At 46.7% G+C, this 25,432-nt stretch overlaps 1 protein-coding gene across 1 annotated transcript; it reads right to left on the bottom strand.

The window, feature by feature from the left end:
- Positions 1-13,674: 13,674 nt before the first annotated feature.
- On the bottom strand, positions 13,675-23,240 carry LGALSL (galectin like). The gene is made up of 5 exons (XM_021555846.1): positions 23,166-23,240; positions 22,936-23,007; positions 22,679-22,767; positions 22,052-22,229; positions 13,675-19,335 (listed from the first exon to the last, which is right to left on the bottom strand). The coding sequence occupies exons 1-5, from the start codon at positions 23,196-23,198 to the stop codon at positions 19,192-19,194; spliced, it is 516 nt and encodes a 171-aa protein (XP_021411521.1). The 5' UTR covers positions 23,199-23,240; the 3' UTR covers positions 13,675-19,191.
- Positions 23,241-25,432: the final 2,192 nt, after the last annotated feature.

Below are 25,432 nucleotides of genomic sequence, written 5' to 3'. Positions count from 1 at the left end.
AATTTTTGGAGGTTTAGGTTTTGCCTCTACCAGTGGGGGTTTTTTTACATATATTTAAGAAGACCTGCAATATCCTGTTTTAATCACACAAGCTCATTTCACTTCTGTTTGTCAATACGGTCATTGAAATTCGGGTATCAGGTTCAGATGTTTTGATTAAGTTTTCCTAATAAGCTAATGTTGTGTGACTGGCAGTGATTCTTATAAATAAATATAATTTGAGAGGTTTTTTTTGCAAAGGTCATTTCTTTCTATTCTACAGTGAATGACAAAATGTCCATTAAATACAAGTGATAGTAGCATTCAGTTCCAGGTTTTAAAATGGAAATGGGAGAGGTTTTTCTGGGTTAATGACAGCTTATGTCTCAAATGCAACTGCTATGCAAGGAAAGTGCATTCTTTCACAGGTATTTGTCAAAGTCCTTCTCATTGTCTTTCAGACTCATCTCTGTTGCCTTGTTTCAGAGCCATACATTCCAATTTTATCCTCCATCATATTTTTCTGTAATAGGTTTGCTTTCTTGATCTGCATTCATTGAGATGCAAAGCATCTGGGATGTAGGCACACGAGAAGGCTAGATCTCAGAAAAAAAGAGCATTTCTTCCTTGAAAGCTTACATGAGAAATGTGTGGGATTGGCTGGACCTGATGAGGCTGTTGTCATAAACAAGGAGACAGAATCAGGAGAGGAAATACCATGCTCCAAGTGGATAAAATGTGGTTGAATGCTAACAGAATGTCAACCCCAGCTGCCAGAGTCCTGCATGCAAAAAGCTCTGGCTGCACCAGCAGTCAGGATGAGACCTTCAGATGGAGGAATCTGTTGGTCCTCCCATTGTTGTCCCACAAGAAGAATGAAGAGAGAGTGAACACCTGACATTTGTACCAAGAACAGGCTGAGCAGGGAAGAAGCAGGCAGAGAGGAGTGTGGGGAATGGAGCAGGGTGGCAAAGACAAGCACAGACAGTGGGGCAGATGAGGAGATGAAAAGTCCAACCTCCACCCTTCTATACCCAGGATCAGTCAGAGATCTCTGGAGGGCAGCTGAACCAGCTCTGTTTCCATGAAATGAGCCAGGAAAGATGAGATTATGTAAATCCAAGTACCTGAGCAATCTGTTTAAGGTCATTAGGCCCCTCTTGCTAAATCATGGCTTACTGGGTTTCAGCAGTGGGAAAAGGATGCTGTCTCTGAGTCAGCTTCTTGGTTCTGGGAAGCAAATATGATCCCATCACGCTTAGGTGGAGTCACTGATGTGGTCTGCAGGAGCCCTTGCCAGGATGTGTCTCCTCACCATTCTCTGCAACTCTGCACCAAACATGCAATCCAAGGCAGCCTGTGGCACTTCAAGGGAGCAGTGAGCTGCAGTCAGCCCATCTCTAAAGCTACTGAACTCAGTGGATGTGCATCAGCAGTGAATTGGCCTCACAGTCTTCAGGTTTTAACTACTGAGCTGATAAAAAGTGTAATACACATAGTAATTTATTGGGTTTTGTGCTTCTTGCAAAGAGCCTTGATTCCCAGCGCAAGCTGATCGCCAAGCTGATGTTCTGAGGGAGAATCTTTTGTCTCAATTTCCCTGCATTTATGGAATTGTTTATAATGTAGGCCACAGGGTCTTTTCGGTCTGTTTGGTGAGATGTAGGTCAGCAGTTCAGTGGATTCAAATGAATGACTGATGGCAACCTCCAATTGGTTTGCATGGAAATGGCATTGGGCCAATTGCCCAGTTGTGGAATGTTGTAGGAGCAAAGGAGACACAATTATTTCCAAATTTGGCCACAATCCATATTATATCCATATTTATCCATATTTTGCTGCAAATGGCCTTGTCTTCTTTGGCAAGATATCCCATGGGAGAGAACATATTCTTAGTAACTCACTGGGTATATAGCACTGTTCCATGCTGGGTGGAGTTTCCAACAAGTTCTCCTCTGTGCAGAGGCCAAGACTCACGACCCTTGCTAGGCATGCAGCTGTCCCCCAGAGCCAGCCCCTGGCTCCTTGGCAGCCTGTCTGTAATGCTGCTCTTTATGGGACCACTCACAGATCTTGGAGCAGCAATTCAATCTTGGTACAGGCAATTGCCTGGGTTTTTCGAGGAGCAAAGGCTCCTGTGCATATCCTCATGTGGAGCAGGAAGGAGTTTCTGCAGAGATCTCCCAGCAGTCAAATGCTTGTTCCTCTTATTCAAGCAGGTGGTGGGATGTGAACCAGCTTTTGTTCAAAAACAACGTCAGCGTTTCAGCACATGACTGCCCCAACATGTCCTCTTGTACCTTCTGGGGTCGTTTTGTCTGAGCTGTGCTGATGGAACCCAATTGCTGTCAGATGGCCCTTTGCAGAGTTGCTTCAGGGGTGAGGAAGGTGTAGGCTGAACATGCTGGGGTAGCGGTCACAAACTAACCTAGTCTTCTCTTGCTTGTGGCCAGCCAGGGATGATTGGTGTATCCACTTTGTGGCTGCTGAGCCATGAGTCTTTGATCTTTTTTCTGTATAAATGTCTTCGGATGCAACTTGACAGCAGGTTGCACTCAGAAGATTTTTCCACTCTGTAGTTCTACGCTATCAAGACATGTTGGAATTATCCCACAGGCCATGCCTTCAGAGAGGCCTGGGTTAGTTACACATCTCTGGTTTTGACTGACAATTTATACACCCTCACTAGCTAGGCCACTTCTCTGGAGAATCCCCCTTTCTTGATCTGACAGAGATGCAGGCAGACAGAGCTACAGCCCTGAGCTATGTAGAAGAAAACAGGGTGATAACCCCTATAAAACCTGACAGAGTCACTGCATGCTCAGCTTTGCCTTGGAGCTGGTTTGCTTTTACAGAGCCAGACCAGTTTCTTCTGAGTCAGATCCTGTTAGATGCACACTATTGTGGTGCCTTTAATTCATTTTTAGAGTGGAACAGATAGGTTTCTTCCCCCTTCACAATTATTACCTTGTTATTGCTCTGCTTATAAAGTGTTCTGGTTGCATCACACAGCTGCAAGCATGACCCAGGCCTGGTGCAGTTAAGTGTCTGTGGTGTGTTTTGCTCTCTTGGTTGTATGGAAGGAGTCATCACTGCATTATGAACTCTTCTCTATAGCTTTTCAAAGCTCATTTTTGCCTTTGGGAAAGCTTCATGTGTGAAAAGTGTCAGGTTCCTTGTGGGATGGGGTGGACTGTTACACCCCGAGTAAATCTTGCCATTTCTTTTTCTGCACTAGAACTGGGAAGAGGAACAGACAGGAGTAGGTCAGAGCTGTATTGGACCTCAGGCTAATGCTGGGCCTGGGTGAGCCTCTGCAGGGGTCCCCAAGTTTCTCTTGGAAGTCAAAAATTATGATATCGAATGAATGAGTTTCATGAAGAACAGGAAATAATTTTTGCAGTTGTGGCAATAGTGTGTGGGAAACCTATAGCATTTGTGTGCGTTATTGAGTACCATTTGCATTCCTGTGAATTCTTTTAGGCTGATCTAACACCTTGATGCTGAATTCAACCATCTCACCTCCCAGGAAGCAAGGATGGCCACCACAGGGCTTTCCCTGGTGCACAAAGATGCTCTTCTGCTTCCCATTGCAGTGGTATTGCTGAGCTCTGAAAAACCAGAATCACTGTTTCTAACAAGAAATGGGTTGCTAGATGAGAGGGGTCTCCCAAGGGATTGTAGGTGGAAAGTTGCTCTATTGATAGAGAGCAACAACCTCTACCTAACACACACATAGGCTTTGGACTCTTTGGTGTTAAAATAATTTTAAAAATTAGGAGTAACTCTGTGACTGCCTGTATGTATTTACACTTTTCTTGCAAAGCACAAAAAGAAAAGAGACGCCTGTTTTTTGATGATTAAAATTGTTTGTCTGCATGAAGATTGTTTTTTCTGAGGCTTTGATGCATGGTCTTTTACAGCTACTGGGCTGCTTCCCTGTAAGATTCTTCCAGAGGACACTGCAGAGCAGCCAGCTGCAATTGAAATTGAGAAGAAGGTGTCCAAGTCCTTTGACTTCCATTATCTTTAAATGACATCTTTAGTGCTGTCACTCTGTCAGAGTGGGATCACTCTCACCTAGATCTTTGCCCATGGTTTAGTATAGCCCTAACCTGATCAGGAATCTGAGGGTTTTCTCTTCATTGCACTAGGCAGTATTAAAACAAATAATTCTGATATGGAGACTATAAAATATGTTTAAAAAAATTAAACAAATTCAAGAAACTGATTCTCTATGCTGGAAAGACCTCGCCATCCTGAACCTAAATGAATGGGAATAGCAATAAAAAATGTTTGAAGATGCAAAGTGCTGTGTATCTGAAGTCTTCAGGTTTAACAAATGTCTTTGAGCAAAGACAGATCTTTGCTCAGTCTTTAGGTGGACAAAGTGGACAAGGAACTTAGAGTGGGTTAGAACACATCAGGACTCCTGAGTCTAGCTAAGACTGCCTATAAAAATAATACTCTTTTAGAAAGCAAAAAGGCTGTGTCCTGCATGTGCTGAGCAAGGGGTTTCAATCCCGTGGTTTTTTCTGTGTGCTGGCAGGTTCACAAAGCAGGATGCATTCTGACTGTAGCTAAACAAACAGCTGGAGGGGTGCTGTGTCTGCAGAGCCTGTCCCTTTCTGTCTGCAGGCACTCTGCCCATTCCCCATCCAGCCTTACAGGGGGGTGAGCACACCCACACACAGCATTGGTGTGTCCTGAGCCTGAGCCCACCAAGTGCTTTCTGTCCCACTCCCCCAGAGCTCCTCACTCAGCCTCTGACATTTATTCTGGCAAAGCACTCTGCAACACCTATCAGGCTGGATCAGTATAAAAAATAGAAATAAAAATATTAAAAAATAATATAAAATAAGATATTAATCTGTTACAGTGTGTCCCAAGGAGGGCTATGAGGGTGCTGAAGAGCCTGGAGGGGAAGCCATAGAGGGTGGCTGAGGTCATTTGGTCTGTTCAGCCTGGAGAAGAGGGGAAACCTCACTGGGTCTTCCACATCCCCCCAGGGACTAGAACAGGGGCAAGCATTGATCTTTTCACTCTTGTGACCAGTGACAGGACTTGGGGAAATGCCATCAAGCTGGGTTTGGAGAGGTGTAAGTTGATATCAGGAAAGGGTTCTCCTTTCAGAGAGTGGCACTGAACAGGCTCCCCAGGGCAGTGCTCCCAGCCCCAAGCCTGACAGAGTGCAGGAAGTATTTGTACAATGCTCTCAAGCACAGGATGTGACTCCTGGGGTGACCTGTCCAGGGCCAGGAGCTGGACTCAATGATCCTGACATCTCCCTTCCAACTCAGCACATTCTATGATCCTATGGTTCTATGAAAAAATGGTTAGCTAGGCACAAAACTGGCAACACAAAGCTGCTCAGAGCAGATTTTTTTGCTGCTGTAACCTCCTCAATATCTGTGGAATATCAGCATTGTTTCCTCTACGTTCAAGTGTAGGAGACCACCAAGGAATGAAGGCTCAATACTGAGACATTTGTCATTTCTGGTGCTGTCTGTAAATAAAATCCTCAGCCTAGAGCTATTGCATATTTTGAATTCCAAGAAGGCAATGTTCTGTGTCTTCCTACATGTGCCAGTGCTGAACAGTTCAAAAAGAACAGTGAAAAAAGAATTACCCTGTTCAGTCTAAGGAAAGTGATAAATCAATTCCCTTGAAGCACAGTTCTGCTTTATCTGGCTTCACTTTCAGTGGAAGGGGAGACACAGAGTGCTTTCCTTTTGCCACCTGTTTCTGGCAATGCAGGCCCTGTATTAAAGTTCCTGTAACCAATAATTCCTTTGTCTCTTGCCAATAAGAAACTCTGCTCTCAGCAATATGGAAAAAAATTAAAAGTAAATAAAGGTCACATGTCTACAGAGCCCTTCCCACATCATTAGCATTTCTAGTTGATATTTTTTCTTGCTCCTGTGTATAGAAGGTGCTTGCACTGCCTGTGGAGTGTTGTGCAGGCACTCCCTAAGTGCCTTGGCTTCTTCAAGAACCTTTTATTCAGATCTTTTTCCAAGCCTGGCAGGACAGGTGAACCTCTGTGGAAGCAAAATTGCAAGTCTCTTCTTTATTTTGTTAGTTATGCATAACCTCCCCCCTGCCTTCAGCACTGAAAGCTTTTGCTGGTTTTTGCTTTCTCAGGGTTGCAGTTTCTTTCCTAACAGGTACTTAAGGAAACACTTGGAGTCACCTGTCTCTGGTCTACTGTTTTCATATCTGGTTTATTTATTTTTTTAACTTCAAACACAGGATGTGTATGTGTGTGAAAAGGAGATCAGGCATCTACATTTAGGTGTTTGGTAGGAAGTGAGTGTCTTCAAGGTTCTTTTACAATCACTGGAGCTAAGGCCTCTGGAAAACCATTCAGGACATGAAAATCATCCCTGCTAAATCATCCTCTGGAGAAGCATCTCTCTTTCCACTGCCTGTATAGGGAACCCACAGAGACCAGACTGAATTACCACAGCTGAAATAAGATGCTGCAGAAGGTGGCATAAATACCCCTGCAGTCTCAGCTACTGTTCACCCACTGAAAGGCATAAAAGGCTTCCAGTTTTCCCATTATGTAGTCACTCTGCTCACCTAAGCAAAAAAATTTTTAAAAGTGCATCTTTGCAGAAAATTGTGTATTAAGCACCAGTCTTTATTGCACCAAGCAGCACTTTTAAATCCTCTCCCCAGGAAGCTGTTGACACACGTTGGAGTCACTCCACCACCTTCTCCCAAGAAATGAGTCTGTAATTGTATTTGTGTCTATGGTTACACGTAGCTGTGGAGGTGTTGGCATGCTGAGCCAGACCTGCAAGGCAACCAGCACAGCCTGTGGCCCCATGGCCCTACATGGCATTTTCACCTGTGAAGGTAACCAGCATTTCCCTCTGAATCCCTCAGAGGTCTAAACAAAGCAGCCTAGAAGATGGCAAAGGGAGCTGCTCCGTGCCTGAGATGGGTGGCAGTCTGTTGGAATCTGTGCTATTGATGATTCTGAGATGTAGAAAGTCTCTGTCTTTCTGCCCCATTGCCAAAGCAGAAGCCATAATTGGTCTGTGCTGGTTTCAAGGTTGTTTATTCTGTTTATCTCTCACATGTTCTGCTGCCCTGCCCAGCTCTGTCCTGCAGGGCAGCGTGTGGGGCTCTGCCCTCAGTGGGATGTGACAAACATTAAATACCAGAAACTCCCTGGGCTGGATTTACAATAACGTGCCAATATCTGTCACCTACGTTGGACAGTGTGTCCCCAGCCTGAACCAACAGAAAAATGCCAACACCACAGTGAGACATGGAGGGCATGAAGAAGGAGAAAAAGGACAAGACACACCCAATTTCCTCCATCCTGTTGGACCACTTATCTAGAATCCTAAAATTTTACTTTTGCACCCGTGCCACACTTAATTATTACTCATATCAAGCACTCAGAGCTGGTAATTCATCCTGTGAGATTGAAAACTCTTTTCCATGGACAGAGATCACAGACAGTGTCTCTGGGGGCTCTGTCCAGGGGGTTCCTGACCCCTGCCAGGGTCCCAGACCTGCCAGGGCAGCCAGAGGGAAGCTCTGATACCCACGGGAGTCTCTGTCAGTGAAAGCTGTGACCTCCTGTTTGAAACCTGGCTTACATCACCCCAAATGTTACGAAGGATGTTTCTTCCTGCCATTCCCTCTCCAGAACTAGGTGTTCTCTGTGGAGCAATATGCTCTGAAAGGCCAGGTCTGGCTGCTCCTTTCCTGTCAGAACTCAAAATGTCCCTCAGACAATTTTGGATGTCAGAAGCATTTGAGACCCTGGCAGGCAGCTGGAAATAGCTGTGATTTTGGGTTTGAGCCATGGAATGATTTACCAACCTTGCAGGAAGAACAAGAAGTCACAGAAGCTTAGATATATAGTAGAAGTAGCCACAAAGTAAAGGGAAGAATTTTTGAGTGCTGTACAGGGGATTTTGGTTTTGTACATGGGGGTCAGGAGTTTTAAGATGGATTTGGGATTTGTGCCTGTCCTGTCCTCCCTCTTTCTTCTTCCTTACCTCCATGTTCTTGGTGGTGTTGGCACTCACAGATTGGTTTAGCGTAGAAAGGCACCATTTAATATAGGTAATAGACATTGGGGAAAAACTATAAACATTTAACACGTAATATATCATATAAAAGACAGCAGCAGCCCTGGGCGGGGAGAGAAGAAGAAGAAGAAGAAGAAGAAGAGGAGAAGGAGTCAGAGAGGATGTCAGGGTGTGTGTGTGCCTCTGCCTGAGCTGCTGAGCAAACCACAGCAGCCTGAAAAGAAAATCTTTGAGATAACTTGCAATAAACTGCCTTGAGACCCAACAACAGAGACTGCTGAGCCTTTCTTTGGAAGCACGGCTTGGAGGAGAGACTTTTCCACCACATGGAGCCACCCCTGACCCAGGGTGAGCTCTGGCACTTTCCAGCACTGCAGGTAGAAGAAGATGGCTTTAACATAGAGGAAGACACAAAAATTATCTGGAGGCTGGCCAGAGGCAGGCAGGAACAGGCTGAGAAGGTGGAGGTCTGTTTGGTCTGGTGACATGGCTATGCAGATTCACTGTCTAAAATCCCTTGTGGGGAGAGAAAGACATGGAAGGAGTCATTGGCTGCAGTCCCTTTGGGGTGGAGGGAGTTTTCTTAAGGCCAGGCGTAGGAAAGCTTGAAAGCACACATTTCAGCATAATTAGAGACTTTTCTGGCGTGAAGATAAAACTTGATATGCAAAGTCTGTACATTTGGATTTCATGTTGCTCACACCCCCAGATTTGGCCTTTATCTTACCTTTACATCAGGATGTTAGGCAATTCACCACCACCTGCAATTTACTTTGACTCTGGTGACTGTTAATTCTTACAGTGTGGATTGAAGGCTTCATTTAGAAAAGTTTCCAGTTTGTTACTTGGTCATTAAGTTGAAAAGGTCTGTGTACCTTTAAAAAGGTGATAATAAACATGATCAAAGTGTAAAGAAAGCTAAGAAGTTAGGTTATGGTCTTCTCTTTATTCATCCACCTATTAGAGGATGAAAAGGCATATAATGAGACAGAAGAGTGGCACATTGAAGGCAGACAGGGATTTTCTTTGCGTGTAGTATGTTGCCATTTCTGAACCATATCCACATGCATAAACGTAACAGGATCCTGCAAAAAGTCAGGCATTAAATAGCCTCCAACACCAATTGCAATAGCAGTGATAAAAATAAAATTTTCAGTATTATTGAATGGGCTTCTGAGGTCAGCTATGCTGTAGCTGTCTGTCACAGCATTCCCTGTGCTGCCCCCCAAAACACATTCCAGTTAACACATCCAAAGCCTGGGAGCTATTTGCTCTGCCAGTTTTATCAAGTGTAATAGTCACCATGCTCCTGTGATGGTCTGTGACCATCCGTTTATTTATATTGGACACAATAACAGTCTGCTGGGATTCTGGCATTACCTGAGTGCCTGCTGGATGCTTTAAGTGTACTTCAGTGATTTCTTCCACAAGTGAACTCATATTCTGCTCTACTTACAGATGCCTGTGTTGGCTCTTAGTGGAAAGTTTCAGACCTCTCCTGGTCCTGTACAAGTCCTGTCTAAACCAGCACAATGGCAGTGCTGTAAATGTAAATGTGCTGCCACAATGGCAGGACTGTTAACCTGGCTGGTTTAATTCCCAGAGAGTCTGGAACAGCTCTGACATGAGACACAGAAATGCTTTATGAGACTTGGAAGCTGCTGACAGATGCTGCTACACTTTGGCCCTGCTCAGGCAGCTCCTGCTTGCCCCTCAACCAACTTTGCCCTCCTCAGGCAACTTGGCCCTCTCAGCTGTCTGCCCACACCTCTACAGTTGTTTTTTATTTTTTCCAGGAATGAGCCTTACACTTCTGCAGTCCTGGTGAGGTTTGGAGAACCAGGGACCTCTGCACCATGCTTGGCTGTGCCTAGAGATGGCCATCAGTTCTCTGAACTGGTACAGAGATAATTTCATGTAGGATGTATGGTGGGATCAGGTAAGACAGGAGACATACAGGCCCTCTGATCTCAAATATTTTCATCCTAGAAAGGAAAGGGAAAAGATTCAGCCTTTTCACAGCTTCCCTCAGAGGACACTTTCAGAGGTAAAACCCCTGTGCTTGCAGTTGTTGAGTTTCTGAGCTGTGCATTCTCGCCCTTTCCTCCTACCCCAAACAGTGAAATGTTTGTTGGCACTGTCCAGGAATTCATCTGTTGGTATTTTAATATGCATGTGTATGATCATCCAGTTGCTACAATTACACTGTGGGAATCTTGTTTCTAAAAATACACCGGGCTCTGCTGCTCTCCAACACAAGCATGAGGTAATGGATCATGTTCCCCAGTTGCCAGTCACACACAGGAAGAAAGAAATCAATACAGAGAGGCTACAAAAATTATAATTACAACTAATTTCCCTTTCACTTAAAAACCTCATCTTCTAGCCTGCATTATCACAGCTTCAGCTTTACAATGCATTAAAATAGTCATGGGCTTCCCTTTGCTAGATAAAATCCTGTTCTTTTGCTTGAGAGCACCTTTGGAGTAGCTCAAAGTGGTCAGGTTTATTATACCTTAAACCAGCCCCTACTCCAGCAGGTACTCTGTTGCTATCAGTGTACCTCCACCAAAATTGAGAGATTTTGCATCACTCAGGTTGTGATTGCTGTATTTTGTCTAGGGAAACACGTGTGCACACTGTCTTTTAAATTTAAACTTCCTGATCTTGTTCTATCTCCTCTTCTGCATTATTTAAATGGCAGCTGAAAGCACTGTGAGTCAGTGGAGGCTGTGAAAAAAACTGACAGAATGCCATTCATTTTACTATTATAAAAAGCTGTATTTTGGAAGGATTTTGCATTATAAATAATGCCTCTGATTCCAGAGAAGCGATTCAGTGTATAGCCTTATTCAACCTTACCATTGTATATTTGTATATTTTGTATATTTTGCCCAAATAATGTCTGCCTGGTGAGCAGAAGAGAGGGGGCTTGGGAGCCTGAACTTCAGTGTTGTAGCCAAAAGCCACAGGGATGAGACATTGTGTGGAAATCAGTGTATTCCAAATTACAGCACAGGCTGCTGAGTGTGGCTGCTGCATCTCTGTTCTTTCCTTTCCCTGCCCATAGAATAAGAACAATAATGTTAGAAATGGCAAGGCACATTCATGAATTAATGTTAATTTTAATTTTTTGTCAGCGTTTTGAAGTTGTTCAGTGAGCTACATAAAGTGTAGCTCACTGAACAACTGTGCTACATAAAATCCACCTTGGTTAGTGTCTGCTAGAAGACAGATAAAGGTCTGAAGCCACAGAAGAGTTCTTCTGGCAGTGGGGTTTTCAGCCATGGTTCTCCCACAGGGAGAGGACTGGCCACCCCTGAGAAAAGGCAATGGAAATAGAGGGGAATGCATGTGCAAGTTGTGCTCTGCACTCACACAATAACCCAAAGCTGCTCCCAGTTTCGCCCCTCAGAGCCTGTTTAATAACCACTCTAGCTCATTGTATCTTTCTTCCAAAAATGAGGTGTAAAAGGAGCACCTCTCTCCTTGCTGCAGGCTTTTTACTTTTAAATTGAAATACTTTTTCTTCCTCCTGGAGGTTGTAGTGAATCTGTTACTTTCCTGAGAGTGTTTTTTTCTACTTAGAGCCATATTCTGGCCTTAGTTCTGGTCTGGATCTCTCTTAGACAGCCATTGATCTTTCCCACTGAACAGAAAACTTCTTAGAGAGCAGCCAGGAAAGAATCCTCTCTGCCCCTTGGAGCATGCAGTGCTGGAGCTGCTACTGGAGCTGCTCATACTTTTCAAGGCTGTCAGCACTGGCTTTTGGCCCATCAAAGGGATTTTTGGAGCCAGGCAAAGGCAGAGCCACTGAGCACTGTCAGAAACCTCCAGCATCTCCATCCATGCTTGGCAAGAGGCTGCTCCACAAGAACAGAGCTTTACTTCTCTGCTCCATAGGAGCAGCTCCAGCCTGTGGCTCTGCTGTTAGTATCAGCTTGCTCAGTCCTGAAATCCTGCTTTTCTCTGCTGCTTACATCTCCTGTTCAGCTTCAGTGGAGTTTTTCTGATTAACCAGGCTTCTGTTCCTGCCTTTCAGAACCACAAGGCAGCCCTGCTCTGCCAACCAGGAGTCAGCATAGCTCTGGTTTGCTGCTGCTTCTTACCCTGAGAGCAGCAGATCTCCTCCTACCTGCTGGGAAGACATCTCCTTCTCAGGGTCTTACACAGAATGACCCCTCCTGGCATCACAGCCCTGGTCCAGCAAGGCACCAGGGAGGAAGCTGAAGCCTCAAAACTTCAACAGGATAAGAAATGTTGAAGAATTAACTTAACTTCTGAAGAATGCTGGAGCTGATGTGATGTTTCAGAGCCCGCCTCTATTCTTAGAAAAGTGGTGAAAGTCATAATTTAAAAATAAAATCAAGTGCTAGCAAAGAGTTGTATTGGTGGTATTCCTGTGAGTAAATCCCTCAGCATGAAGTGGCTTCTCTTGAAGCTCAGAGCTCCACCAAAATAAGGCCCAGCTGTGAGGTGTCTGTAGTACAGATCTGAACAGAAGTACACATGGCTCTTGCCACATCAGGTGTCCTCTCTTCCCCCCAAAACATGCCTGCAGTTCAGTATTACAGGTCCAAACAGAGCCTGCCAAGGGCCTCTGTAGGAGTTAGCCCATGCAAGTGGTGAAATTTAATCTATATCCCTCCAGGCACGTCTGTAGGTGCTGTGCTTCTGCTGTCTGGTAGGCACAAGATGATGCTTTTATACCATTGACACCCATTTCTGTTTGCACTGAGCTTACCAAATGCCATGTTTTATCTCAGAATCTCCAGATGTCAACATATCCCTTCTTAAGGGTTGTGTGCAGTAGGCAAAGGGCCAGCCTCTATCTGGCTTTGAGCAGGGATGGCCACAGATTAATATTCATGGCTTAGAGCTAGGATGAACTTCCTGTGCAGCATCTGAATCAGTCATTTTATTGGGAGAAAAACCACAGGACTAGCTGCATTCAAATCCTGTTCATCTGTTGCTTTAGTACTGTTTGAAGTTTGAGGTTTCCCCCAGAAAACCTCCCCTGTGTTTTACAGCCACAAGAGGCTGTAGGGCACAACCCTTTTCCCACTTGGGTCACGCAGAGTTTTTCCAATAACATTAACTGAGAGCAGCTGGGACCTGAAAGTTTCCTCTTGCACTCAGTCAGGCCAATGTGAACATTTCTTAAGGTGATGCCAAAAAGGGAAACACTGAATCTCATAACAATGTACCTCTGGAGCTGGTGTGGTGTTTTTACTCACCCTGTAGCACTCAGCTATGGATCCAGCCCCACCAGAGTGAGGTGAAACACATGTGTGAGTTACACTGCCATTTAACCCCGGGCACATCAGTGACCTGTGCCACTGTTAACTCCTGAGGCTTACACTGCCCAGGGATCTCTCCAGGAGTCTTGCAAGAGTCAGCAAGCTGTTCTTCCCTCTAATGATGTTATTTCATCGTTCTGCATGGGGATTTTAAACCATAAAGCAGTTTTGCACAAGCTGCTACCAAAGCTGCACATCCCATACTGAAGTTCCACACTACAGTCTAACCAGGGGAAGAGTCTGAAAATCAGGCAGGAGATAAAAAAGCCAGAAGTTAAGGAAGTCAAGAGGGTATGCAATGAGTATTGATAGTTCAGATAAAAGACAGAACAACCTAGTGAAGATTTCATGTTTTATTGTTATTAAAAGTTCATTATGAAACCAGCACAACACATAAAAATAGATCTGTGGTGAATGATACATATTACTGTTATTGCCCGGGCGTTTTGTGCACACTCTCACTTTTTAAAATCAGAAGCTAATGAATACAAGACATTTCACCAGCGAACTGTGAAACCAGTGTTCCTGCAGCACAGAGAGGCTTTGCTTCCTGTTGACTCTATCCAATGTATAATGCAGTCAGAAATAGTCCTCTATTCACACTTAAAAATAAACTCAGTTTTAGAGTATGCCCCAGCTGAAAATAACTGGAGAGTGAGAGCTAGAAATAACTCTTTTCTTAGGGACCTATTTCCATGAAAGTCAAAGGGATTTTTGACATGGATTTTAACAGCAGAAGGACATAGCTATTTGTTGACAGACGGATGGAGAGGCCTAGCAACAGGAGCTAGGGAGGACCTGTGGCAAATAGGAGTTTATTATTTTGATCTTGCACATGCTGCTGAATCTCCTTGTTGCAGTAATTGTGCATGTTCATTGCAGCAGTGATTGCTGGGAGGAGCTGGGAGGGTGTATCAAAGCCAGATAGGGCGTCTGCAGCTCGTATTTTTTTTTCTCCCTGTTTGGGTTGGCCTTGCTTCTAACGCTGCACGCCATTCATTGCAAAGTGACTTTCACCCGTGTGCTTTGTGATCCATGTGAGAAAATCAGAACAATACCACGATTACAAAACCCCTCACCAGGTCACTTGCTGTTCCTACACTGGTGTAAGCTTTTCTTCCTTACTTCTGTGCTTATCACAGCAGTCATTTGAGGCTGCCTTCAGCCCCTGACTTTTGCTCCTTACGTTGTCACACCAACTCCAGGGCTGCTGGGAGGTTGCTGACCAGCTCAGCAGAATTGTTGTTCTGCAGTTTTCTGCATGGAAAGGTCTCTGTGCACCCTCAGTGCAGAAAAAAGTGCTGGAGCTCTCTGGGGGGAGCATCTCCTGTGAATAGGAGGCCAAATGAGTCCCACATCAGATATCCTGTTTGAATGTCTATGGGGGAAAAAACACCTTAGTGGTGTGGCTACTCCTACACTCTCCTGTTATTTATTTGGGAACTTCTTTTACATCAGGCAAGTAGGAACATGAACCAGTCCATGCTGTCCAAGCTTGTAAGCAATGCTGGGGTTTTTTTTTGCCACAGGTCCTGGTAGGATGGCAGCTAAAAATGTGGGGAAAAGCCCATCCCTGGGAAGCTGCCCTGCATCTCCAGAGCCTGTGCCCTTGTCTGGCCCTGGAAATGCCCTCTGAAGTCCTGCTCTCTCAGGAATACAGCACATTATGCTCACTACCAAGCTGGAGAGCGCTGTGGCCACTCTGGCCTCGTTTCCTCCACACTCAACAGTTCCAAAGCCAAAGATAAAAATCTCAGCGCTGCTCCCTGCGCTGTGGGAAATCTCTGGCCTTCAGCCTCGCAGCAGGAGAGTGGCAAGGGTGGAAAGCTGTCACAGCAGAATGGTGATTAAGGCTCTGCCTTTGTTTTTCAGGCTGTTTGAGAAAAGCAGCCCTTGAGAAAGATGCTAGGCCTCAAGCACATGTCACATTCAACCGGTTTAGCAATATTAACGCCTGTTTCTGCTCAAAGTAGCCAGGGAGGGGAGGGAGAATATAATATGCTAGTGCAAGTTCTCATAGACAACATAAGAATATTTAGTACAAAATGTTCTTTCAAGGTGGGGCAAACACTTCTAATTGTGACACAAAAAGAAGGTATTTTGTAACAGTTTTAACAAGTTGCCTGTGAAAAAGCATTTGTGTGAAATATGTTCAGACAGACTACCTCACATGACACTGAAATATTTCAAGGCTCTTTCTGAGCAGGCAATAACCTAGTTTTGTTTTTTTCTTAATCAAATCAGCTTTATCACAGCCAATCCCAAACATAATTAAATAATTTGGTTGTGATTGTTTTTTTTTGTTAGTTGTATTATTTTCTTTTTCTTCTTTCAAAAAATAAAGCTATGCTGAGTGTTTCCGCTCCACATGGGTTTTACCCATTCAAGACTTCTTTCATTGCAGAATCAACTTCCTCATTCAGAGGAAACCACAGAAATATTCAGCTAGTAAATTTTAGCATAAGATTTCAAAGCTGGTTCATTCACTCCTGAAGTCCTGAAGAATTGCAGCTTCCAAGAGGCTCACAGACTACTTCTCCCTACTGAAAAGCATTTTATAAACCTGGCCTAATCTGGACATAGTCTTTATTTCATGTCTACTAGGGCTTACATCCAAAACTAAGATATGAATAATCCCTAAATTGTGGAGAATGAAAAATTCAGGTATAAATTTTGCAGTGCAGTCTCCCATTTGAAACATTTGGATTTGACCCAAAGTCCAACTAAATAGAAACAATTAAGGCCTCAGTTTTCTATGATTTACACTGCATGTGCAAGTGTTCTGCAGTTGCATTTTAACATGATCAGCCAGTGTAAGTCAAGCACGAGTGGAACAGCCCTTGATTACACAGACATCATCCTTTTTTCGCCTGCCAACGCCTGGTTGTGCCAAGAGCAAAAGAAAAATACAGAGGCTTCCAATCAGGTGATAGACAGATAGATGTGTAAGCTTTCTTACAACTGTGACTTTCTGCCCTTTCTTGAGCTCTCAGCCAAGCCATAACCCATCAGAAGAGGATTCACAACCATTCTTGCCTTGAAGCTTGCCTCAGAAACCACAACAGGGCAGGTGGTGGAGTTATGCAAAGGCAAAACCAGAATTGGGGTCAAAAGAGCATTTTCCCCAGAGAGCAAACTCCTGGAGCAGGAACAAATGGGAGTGCCCAGCACAGCGGGTGGGAACAGGAGCAAGGCAGGAACACCAGGCCCTGGCTCCAGCAGAGATGCCCCTGACACTGCACTGAGCTCACCTTGGCATCCCTGGCATAGGCACCGTGCTGCGCCAGGCCCCCGCGGGAGAGAGAACGCGTGGGGGCTGTGAAAATCCAAGGCAGCCAAAATGCTTTTTCCAGGCTACAGTAAAGGCATGGAGAGGGAATCTCTGCTGGTGGGCTGGCAGGGAGATTCCCTTTGGGTTTGTGCTACTGTAGGGTCATGGTGCTACTTACATTTCCCACTGGCCCTGCATCAGCAAACCTGGCTTTGGATGTCCAGCTGGAGAAAGCACTAGGCACAGAGGCTGCTAAATTTCTCTCCAAACAGAATTCATCCCCTGCCTGCATCCGCTTTGGAACCATAAGGAATTTCCAAGCTGGAGAAAAATCCAAAATACCTCATGTAGAAGCACCTTTCCCTTGGATTTTTATTATAATAATTTTTAAGAATATATTTTGTACCGAAACACTGTCAGCATTCTTTATACAATGGAAAATGACACAGTCATTATGCATCATGTAAAAGAGTAAAAACAGAGCGAGACAGGAACATTTCAGTTCAATCTGGAATACAAATAGAATCTGATGTACAGCTTAAAAGCCACACACCAGACAAAAAGTTCATCTGGAAAACAACAGGTTCTCTTTTCTTTTGGGAGTAGGAAGAAAAGTCAGGGAACGTCAAATGTTAAGGCTAAAAATTAAAATTTTAACTTGTATTTTACAGGCTACAGGTGGTAACCTGATTCTTAATTCATCTGCAGCAGCAGCAGCAACCCCACCTCTTTACAAACAGATTTGCACTTGCAAGAAGTAAGAATCAGGCTTCTATGCTCAGAGGACTCTGATTGACCTCAACAGGCTTTGGACTAGAGCCACAGTTGGAATTTCAGCTTGCAAGTCTAAGGCTTCTTAACTGCAGGCCAAATTAGCACAAAATGAGGCTTTGCATTGGCATTCTACCCTTAACTTTGGATATTCCAGTTCTGGTTGCTTTAAACCACACTTTTATTGCAGGTTTAACATAGTTCCATTTGTAAGAAACTTTTTTTGTTTTTTCTTATATACTCTGCTACAGAAGATGTTTTTGTAGTCTGTTTTTTAGTCCCTATATTATGTGTTCTCAAAATTGCCTAAATGTATGTTTATATCATGATTACAACTACTCAGAAAGACCCATTAAAGTCCACTGTGAGTAGCCAAGGAAAAAAGTGTATTTAGACCTAAGGAAGTCAAGAAAAGTGGCTGTGTTCATTTATAGTGTAGCACAATGACTGTGTTTATACAGCTATACCTACTATTTAAAAAGCTACTTGAAAAGTTATTATTCATGTGCCGTAGCTGATTTTCAAGCATTATAACTTGGCTGTCTAGACAAGTTTTAATTGTCATATCAAAGGCCAAATATGTTCTCAAACAAGTGTAAAGAATCTCCCTTGGAAAGAAGCTGGTTCCCTTTCTGAATGAAGAGATTGCCAAATTTAACTTTTTCTCAGGTTATGAAAGCACAGTAAATTTAGTTTTGCTGTTTAAATTTTTTAAATGGATCGACTTCCACTCAAACCTATCCTGTGCAGCAAAGTTAGTAAGCCCTGAAAAACAGATTCTAGTGAATATGCAGAATTCCCCCCCACCAACTACCATGCCCACGTTTTCCCAGGGCCTAGAGGGCTCCATTAAAATGTAACTAAATGTGCAATAGGAAACATGGTTTTTCAAGAAGGATATGTAAAGTTTACCCAAAGAACCTAAGACATTTTGTACATTCAAAATGTTTACACTTTGCTGTTCTTAATCTTAAGATTGTTCGTTTTTACTAATAATACATACAATGAGTATAAATAAATAAACTACAGATAAGTTTTAAAAATTGTATTAACAATACGTTGTGCAAAAACTCATAACAATCTACATTCTATGCAAATACCCTGACTAAAATACACAGGCTGTGTCCACACACCCTCAGTCAGTTTTTGCACAGTCCTTGGGCCAAACCAGCAGCTGGGGGCAATCAGCAAAATTCCACTAAGAGTTATGGAAGTAATGCTGATTTACACCAGCAGAAGGACAGGCCCCAAGGTTTGTGCAAAAATGCCATAGAAATCAGTGGGAATTGTGCTTGACTAAGGACTAGACAGTTTGATTGTACCCCATTAAAGTGAGTGGGAGTTTTGCCATTGATTTCCATGGAACCAGGCTCAGGCCCTGGGTAAGGACGTCAGCACATGGCCCTATGTTGTGCTACACTACTCCACTTCAGTGCAGAAACAATATTTGCAAAAGATAAACTTGTTTTTGTCGTCACTACTGTTCAGTAACCGGTTTTAGCGCTGCATTGCAGAGATTGCCTTTTCTGTGAGATTTGAAACGGGACTGCAAGTCTTTCTGAATCCATTCCAATTTGATTATCCAGCACAGGTGGGCTATTTTGATCCAAGAAAAACGGCTCAATGTCTATAAACCAACAGTGCTCTTCGTTAGGATAAAACACAGCCCGGTTCATCGGCACAGGAGTGAAGAACTGCATGCGGAAAAGGAACAGGGCAGCCTTCCTACCACAGCTGTGTCCAGAGCCGGCTGTCGCTGCTCCCAACGGACCACGGCACCTGAGCTGGTTTGGAATCTGCAGTCCTAACAAGCTCAGCCCAGTTTTGTAAGCTGAAGATCTCCATTTATCTTTATCGTGTCAATTGCTGACAGTGTTTCAATACGGTGGTAAAAATCAAAGAGTTGATGTCCGTCCACAAATATTCTAAAACGGGGATGCTCGCAAAGTATCTCAACCTGCAAAAGATAAAATGTTGAAGCATGTTGCTCACAGGGTAACTGGGGAGTTGTTTTACAGCACACAAAGAGCACTGGTGCAGCTGCACATTGTGCTACAATGTGCCACACAAGAGACACAGGTGAGACCAGTTTGCCCCCTTGACACCAGTTACACTCTGATGGATCTGCTCTTACCGCACAAGGACATTCATCCAATCTCAAATCTCATGCTGTCCTAGCAGTAAGCACACTGCAACCCAGTCCACTGGCTACTGGGAGGTTTTGTGTCCTGGAATAATGCCAGAAACAGACTCAAACTGCTAATCACAGCAGGAGGAAATTTAACCTCCAACCCAAACCTTGCATTCCTTGTGTGGCGGTTTCAGTTTGAACCAGGCAGGAAAGACTACAGACTACTTGTTGGTTTTGGTGGTGGTTTGTTGTTTTTTTTTTCTTTTCCTGCATAAGGAGGCAGCTCCCTCTGCAATGCTTTCCACACTACTTTTAATTTACTGGAAGGGAGTAAACACAGAAAGGGGATATTAAGTTTGTTCTCCCCTCCCACACACACACAGCTGCTGCAGAACTAAAACCCCTTCACTCCTGAGGCTGCAGACAGTCCCTGTCAGACTAGACTCCATCCTGGGGCTGCAGTGAAGGAAATGCAGTGCAGGATTGCTGGGAATTCAGCTAGACCATTCTCAGGAGGCACTAACAGAATCAGGGAAGGACACAGCTCATCCCTCTTCCTGAGAGACCAGCAGAAATGCTCTGGAAAAGCAACAAAGCCTGGAGCTGAACAAGCTTGGACACGTTGGGAGATTCCTGATGTTTGGGGTGGCTTGAGAGGGTGTCCTGTTGTTAAGCTTTGCTGGAGCTGCCCCAGCAGGAAGCTGGGACATGAGGACACAAAACATGCACTTATACAGGCTTTTGGAGACCTCCAGGTCTAGACACACTAAGGAGAAAATCTTCAGGGAAGCCACATGTAAATCTTGGGTCACTTCCAGAAGCTGGAAGTCCAGAGTGAAGTGCTGCTACCAGACACTTGACTCTGCTGCTATTACAGCGTATAAAAATGGGAACAGGGCTGTGACAAACTGACTGTGCCAAAGCCCAAGCGACTTAAAGCACACTGCACCAGGAGAAGTGGCAGCAGGCAGCCCAGGAGAGCTGGAACTCCTGGATCCCTGGTAGTGCACCAGGTACCAAGGAAGAGGCTGTGCAGCCATGGAGCTCCTGTGTCACTGCAACAGAGCCTGCCTGAGGCCTTGTTATGTAAAAGATATGGTTAGCACTGCTCACGGTCCGCTTTTCACGTCACCCGCGGCCACACCACGGTGCTAATTGGACTGGATCACAGGTAATTGGCAAGAACACTTAATAGTCTTAATTTATTCACTGAGATGGAGACCATCAAAGGTACAAAGTCAATTGGGAGCCTCAATTCTGTTTGGGCATTTGGGAAAAAAAGGAGGAAAAAAAGGAAAAATAACTCCCCTTCTACTGTCTCCCATGATAGATGTGCAATATTGCTGTCCTCTAACATCGTCTCATTAGTGGGACATGCACAAAACTTGTTCTGGGTAATTTGTCTGGCTTGTCTGAGGGCCCAGTCACCACCCAGTGCAGAAGGCAGTGGAACCCTTTCAGATGCAGCAGGACCCAGCCTCCAAGCCTTTTCAAGTGCATTTCCCACACCACCAAAGGGTGTTGCCAGTTCTGATGGGAGGGTGAGTTTGTAGAAGCAAGTAGAGCGCAACCAATTTGCAGCAAAACCAGTCATATAAACACCCTCTTAACATCAAGCATCTGGGGAGATGGTGAGCTTTTGGGGCTGGGGGAGATTATCTTGGGGGCAAGAAGGATTAAGAGAGTTTGGCAGCTGGTCATAGTACTGGCATTTAGCAGAGGGGCCAGTGAGGTTTTGTAAGAGGGACAGGGAGGAGGAGGGGTTTTCTGGGTCAGCTGCATGGAAAAGGCATGCAGCCTTTTTTCCTCAATGTAGTGAGAGGGAAGCAGCCCTCTGCAGCTGCATACTTTGTTAGTGCTGATTTGCAAAGACATCTTCACATAACCATAAACACTACAGATGGGAATCTGCTTCTAGGTCAACCCAGTCCATCCACAGCACCACAGCACTTCCATGTACACTGTTTTCAAGTGACTACAGATTTAAGTTTGATGGAAGGTTTAATCCCAGGGTTCAGAAAAGAATGCCACTATTGCTTAGCTGTTTAATCTGCTAACACGAAGAGCTACGGTCAACCTTAACGTAACATCCCTGGGGACAAAGGATGAACATGATCCTTATTAGCTGCACTAAATTGCAAACAGTATGTCCATTAAAAAACCCATCAATATTTACAGCAGCCCCACTGAACATTAACATTCTCCAGTAATAACTTGTAATGCTCTAATGACATAGAGGTACCTCTTAATTTATGGTTATAAAACTAAGCTCAGGAAGTTGCGCTCCATCACACAGTATTACAATCCTGTCATAGCGCCCAGGTGAGGTGCTCACAGCCCCATCTGAGCCGCCTGCAGCTGCACGTAGCAGCGGGATCTCCACGCAACTCGATGGATACAAACAAACCAGCAACTGGTGTCTCAACCGGAGCAGTGCCGGCTGCACTGTGATTTCATGAAAGGCACGTCAGGTTCTGCTGCGACTCGTGTCAAATGACACTTTATCAGACATGGTGCAAGCCACTGCCATCCTGGTACTCACCCTAAAAGGCTGGTCCGGTATAAATGGAAAGTAAGGAATAGACGACTGCTCTTCCCCCCATTCTCCGGCTACACAAGAGTTTCTGACAAACTGTCTCTCTGTAAACACAGCTTTCAGTTCTATGGCTACATCCGCAGGAGGATCTTCTGACTCCCCACAAGTCAGACTGATGCCAAAGCTGCAACACAAACAGAACAGCTCTCATTCAGCCAGAAAAAAAAGCAAACAAGCCCCAAATGCCACCAGTCTTATTTCTCAGCTTATTATAGCCATGTAGTGGCACAGGCTGGAAGACAGCTCAGCTCATTCAGAGCTCTCTGAAAGCTCAGCAGGGACAACAACATGGTTATGGAGTACATATGTGTGTGTGTGCAAGGCGTTGGGCATATATTTGTACATATATGCAGATATATATGCTTGATATGCTTCACTCCCCAGTGAAAACGGAATCCCTTGAAGAAATGCCCCCTCTATGGGTCAAAGGAGAAACCAGCATGCTATATTTAAAATGATAAAAATAATCCTTTCCAGAAAGCAGGGATCCGTGCGGATGTGTGTGTGTGTACGTGCGGGTGGCCGCCCCGCTTCGCCCCCTCCCCAGCACCGGCAGTCCTGTGCAGGTGTTACCTCTCGGGGTTGAGGTCCACTATGCCCATGACCAAGATCTTCTTTCCCGGCCTCATTCCTCCTTTGATGTGCCCGCAGAAGGGGACGATCTGGAAAGGACGGGCGGAAGGTGGTGAGGGTCAGCTCGGCATCACCAGCGGCCGGAGCTGAGCGGGGGCGGGGGACAGTAAAGGCATTGACAAAATAAAACACACCACCAAAAAAAAAACAAAAAACAAAACAAAACAAAAAAAAAAAAACGAAGAAAGGTGATTTACCAGGCGAGGGAAGTACACATCAGCCTGCACCGGAGATCCCAGCGAGTTGTTTAAATGCCCGTCCTCTATTTTCTGCAGGTGAGAAGGAGAGCGCTGAGGCAGGGCCGGCGGAGCCCCCAGCCCGCCCCGCTCCGCGGGAGCCCTGCCCGGCGCCCGGCCCCGTCCCGGCCCCGTCCCGGCCCCGTCCCGGCCCCGTCCCGGCCCCGTCCCGGTGCCACGGCCGCACTCACCAGCGCGTCCCGCTCCGCCACGGTCCCCGCCATCTTGTGGAAGCGGCGGCGCTGGGGACAGGGCGGGGGAGAGGGAGGGAGGGAGGGATGGAGGGAGGGAGGGGGCTCTGTGGCGGCCCCGGCGGCGGAGGGGTAGCGGCCGAGCCGGAGCGGAGCCGCTGCAGAAGTAGGCAGGCGAGGAGGAGGAGGAGGAGGAGGAGGAGGAGGAGGAGGAGGAGGAGGGGAGGTGGCCGGCGGCCGGCTGGCACTGCCTCGCCCGGCGGGGAGCCCAGCCCTCGGCCCGAGGGGAGCCGGGCAGGGCGGGGCGGGGGCTGCCGCCCTGCTCCGCTCGCAGCCCCGCGGCGGGGCCGGCCCTCAGCGGGCGGGCAGAGCGCGGCCCCGCCGGGCCCTCACCTGGCGCCTGCAGGTGATGGCTGCCGGGGGAGGGGCCGCAGCAGCCCCGCGCCCGTCGTGTCAGGGATCGCCTTTCTGTCCGGGCTCGCACGCCTCGGCGAAGAGAATGTGCCGAGCCGGGCGTCCTAGGTGGCTCCCTTCCTCCAGAGGTGTTGGGGGGACGCTGCTCCGAAATGAGCCTCCACGCCTCTCCCCTCCGTGCCCCGTGGCGAGGAGCCCTCAGGGGGTGAGGCCCCGAGCGGGGTCGGTGGGCAGAGCCCCGAGGTGCGGGAGTGACTCCGTGCCGGCCGGTGCTGCCCCGGGCCCGCCGTGCCCGCAGCCTCCGGCGAGCTGCGGGCAGTGCATAAGCCGGGCCGTGCCCGTGAGCTCCCGCTGACACGCCGTGCCCGCGGGTGTGCAACGCGGCGGGGTCTGCGGTGTGCCCTCTGCGGTGTGCCCTCTGCGGTGTGTGTGCCCTCTGCGGTGTGCCCTCTGCAGTGTGCCCTCTGCGGTGTGCCCTCTGTGGTGTCCCCTCTGCGGGTGTCCCTCTGCGGTGTGCCTCTGCAGTGTGCCCTCTGCGGGTGTCCTTTCTGCGGGTGTGCCCTCTGCAGTGTGCCCTCTGCGGTGTGCCCTCTGCGGTGTGCCCTCTGCGGTGTGCCCTCTGTGGTGCCCCTCTGCGGTGTGCCCTCTGCGGTGTGCCCTCTGTGGTGTCCCCACTGTGGTGTGCCCTCTGCGGGTGTCCCTTCTGCGGTGTGCCCTCTGCGGTGTGCCCTCTGCGGTATCCCTTCTGTAGTGTGCCCTCTGCGGTGTGCCCTCTGCGGTGTGCCCTCTGCGGTGTGCCCTCTGTGGGTGTGCCCTCTGCGGTGTCCCCTCTGCGGTGTGCCCTCTGCGGTGTCCCCTCTGCGGTGTGCCCTCTGCGGTGTCCCTTCTGCGGGTGTCCCTTCTGCGGTGTCCCTTCTGCGGGTGTCCCCTCTGCGGTGTCCCCTCTGCGGGTGTCCCTTCTGCGGGTGTCCCTTCTGCGGTGTCCCTCTGCGGGTGTGCCCTCTGCGGTGTCCCCTCTGCGGTGTCCCCTCTGCGGTGTGCCCTCTGCGGTGTCCTTTCTGCGGGTGTCCCTTCTGCGGGTGCCCCACTCTGCGGCAGCTCGGCCACCACCGGCCCTGCTCGTGCCTCACCTGGACCACAGCAGGGGTGACCCGCCCCGCCGAACGCGCTGTCATGGTCCTTTTGATGAGTTCAAGGTCTTGGGAATTGAGGAAGGCTTTCTTGTCGCTTGGGATTTGATGGCATGAGCATCCCCTTAGGAACGTGACACAGCAACTGGAATTGGCCTGTGCTCTGCAGGAGCTCACACAGGGACTGGGCTTTTTGTGGCTCTTGCTTGCACACTGGGCTGGGTTGGTGAGTGTCCTCGTCCTTCCTTCCTCCGAGGCACTGTCAGGGTTAATTACATTGGGTAAAGTGGAGTGGGGGAAGCAAAGTCACTGCAATATTTAGGGTTTCAATATGATGGTGTCTGTTGGGAAACACCTGCAATCAGTAGGTGATGCCATTTGGGAAATCGAGAGGTACTGAGTGTAAAGAACAGATTGTGCAAGTGTTTAGCTGTGGCTATTTTTTCAGTAGTGCCCACTAATTTGGGCATGTTTTCCTCTCTGGATGCCCAGTTGGAGATGGCTCATAGAAGCTCATGTTTGGAAGTCACGTACTGAAGTCATGGCTCCTTCAGGGTGTACCAGCACAGCTGGGCAAGAGGCAGCGAGCATCCCTGTGGCCCAGGTCTCGGCATGGGAGAACCACTGGACTGTTTTCTTCTTGCCAAAACCCTGAATGTCTCATCACCACATGGAAAAGCATCTTGCTAGAGAATGAATTTGTAAATAGTGCAGTAACATGAA

The sequence above is a fragment of the Lonchura striata genome, chromosome 3 (assembly GCF_046129695.1).
Source record: "Lonchura striata isolate bLonStr1 chromosome 3, bLonStr1.mat, whole genome shotgun sequence".
In the NCBI taxonomy this organism is placed as follows: Eukaryota; Metazoa; Chordata; class Aves; order Passeriformes; family Estrildidae; genus Lonchura; species Lonchura striata.
Note: the sequence above shows the minus strand (reverse complement) of the source record. Positions and strands in the feature narration are given on the sequence as shown.

What these genes read in the sequence shown, in the direction of transcription:
- LGALSL (XM_021555846.1), bottom strand. Translation starts at nt 23,198, where the DNA reads ATGGCGGGGACCGTGGCGGAGCGGGACGCGCTG. An exon ending in ATGTGTACTTCCCTCGCCTG is followed by an intron (nt 22,768 to 22,935) that starts GTAAATCACCTT and finishes CGTCCTTTCCAG; the next exon opens with ATCGTCCCCTTCTGCGGGCA. An exon ending in TACCGGACCAGCCTTTTAGG is followed by an intron (nt 19,336 to 22,051) that starts GTGAGTACCAGG and finishes TATCTTTTGCAG; the next exon opens with GTTGAGATACTTTGCGAGCA.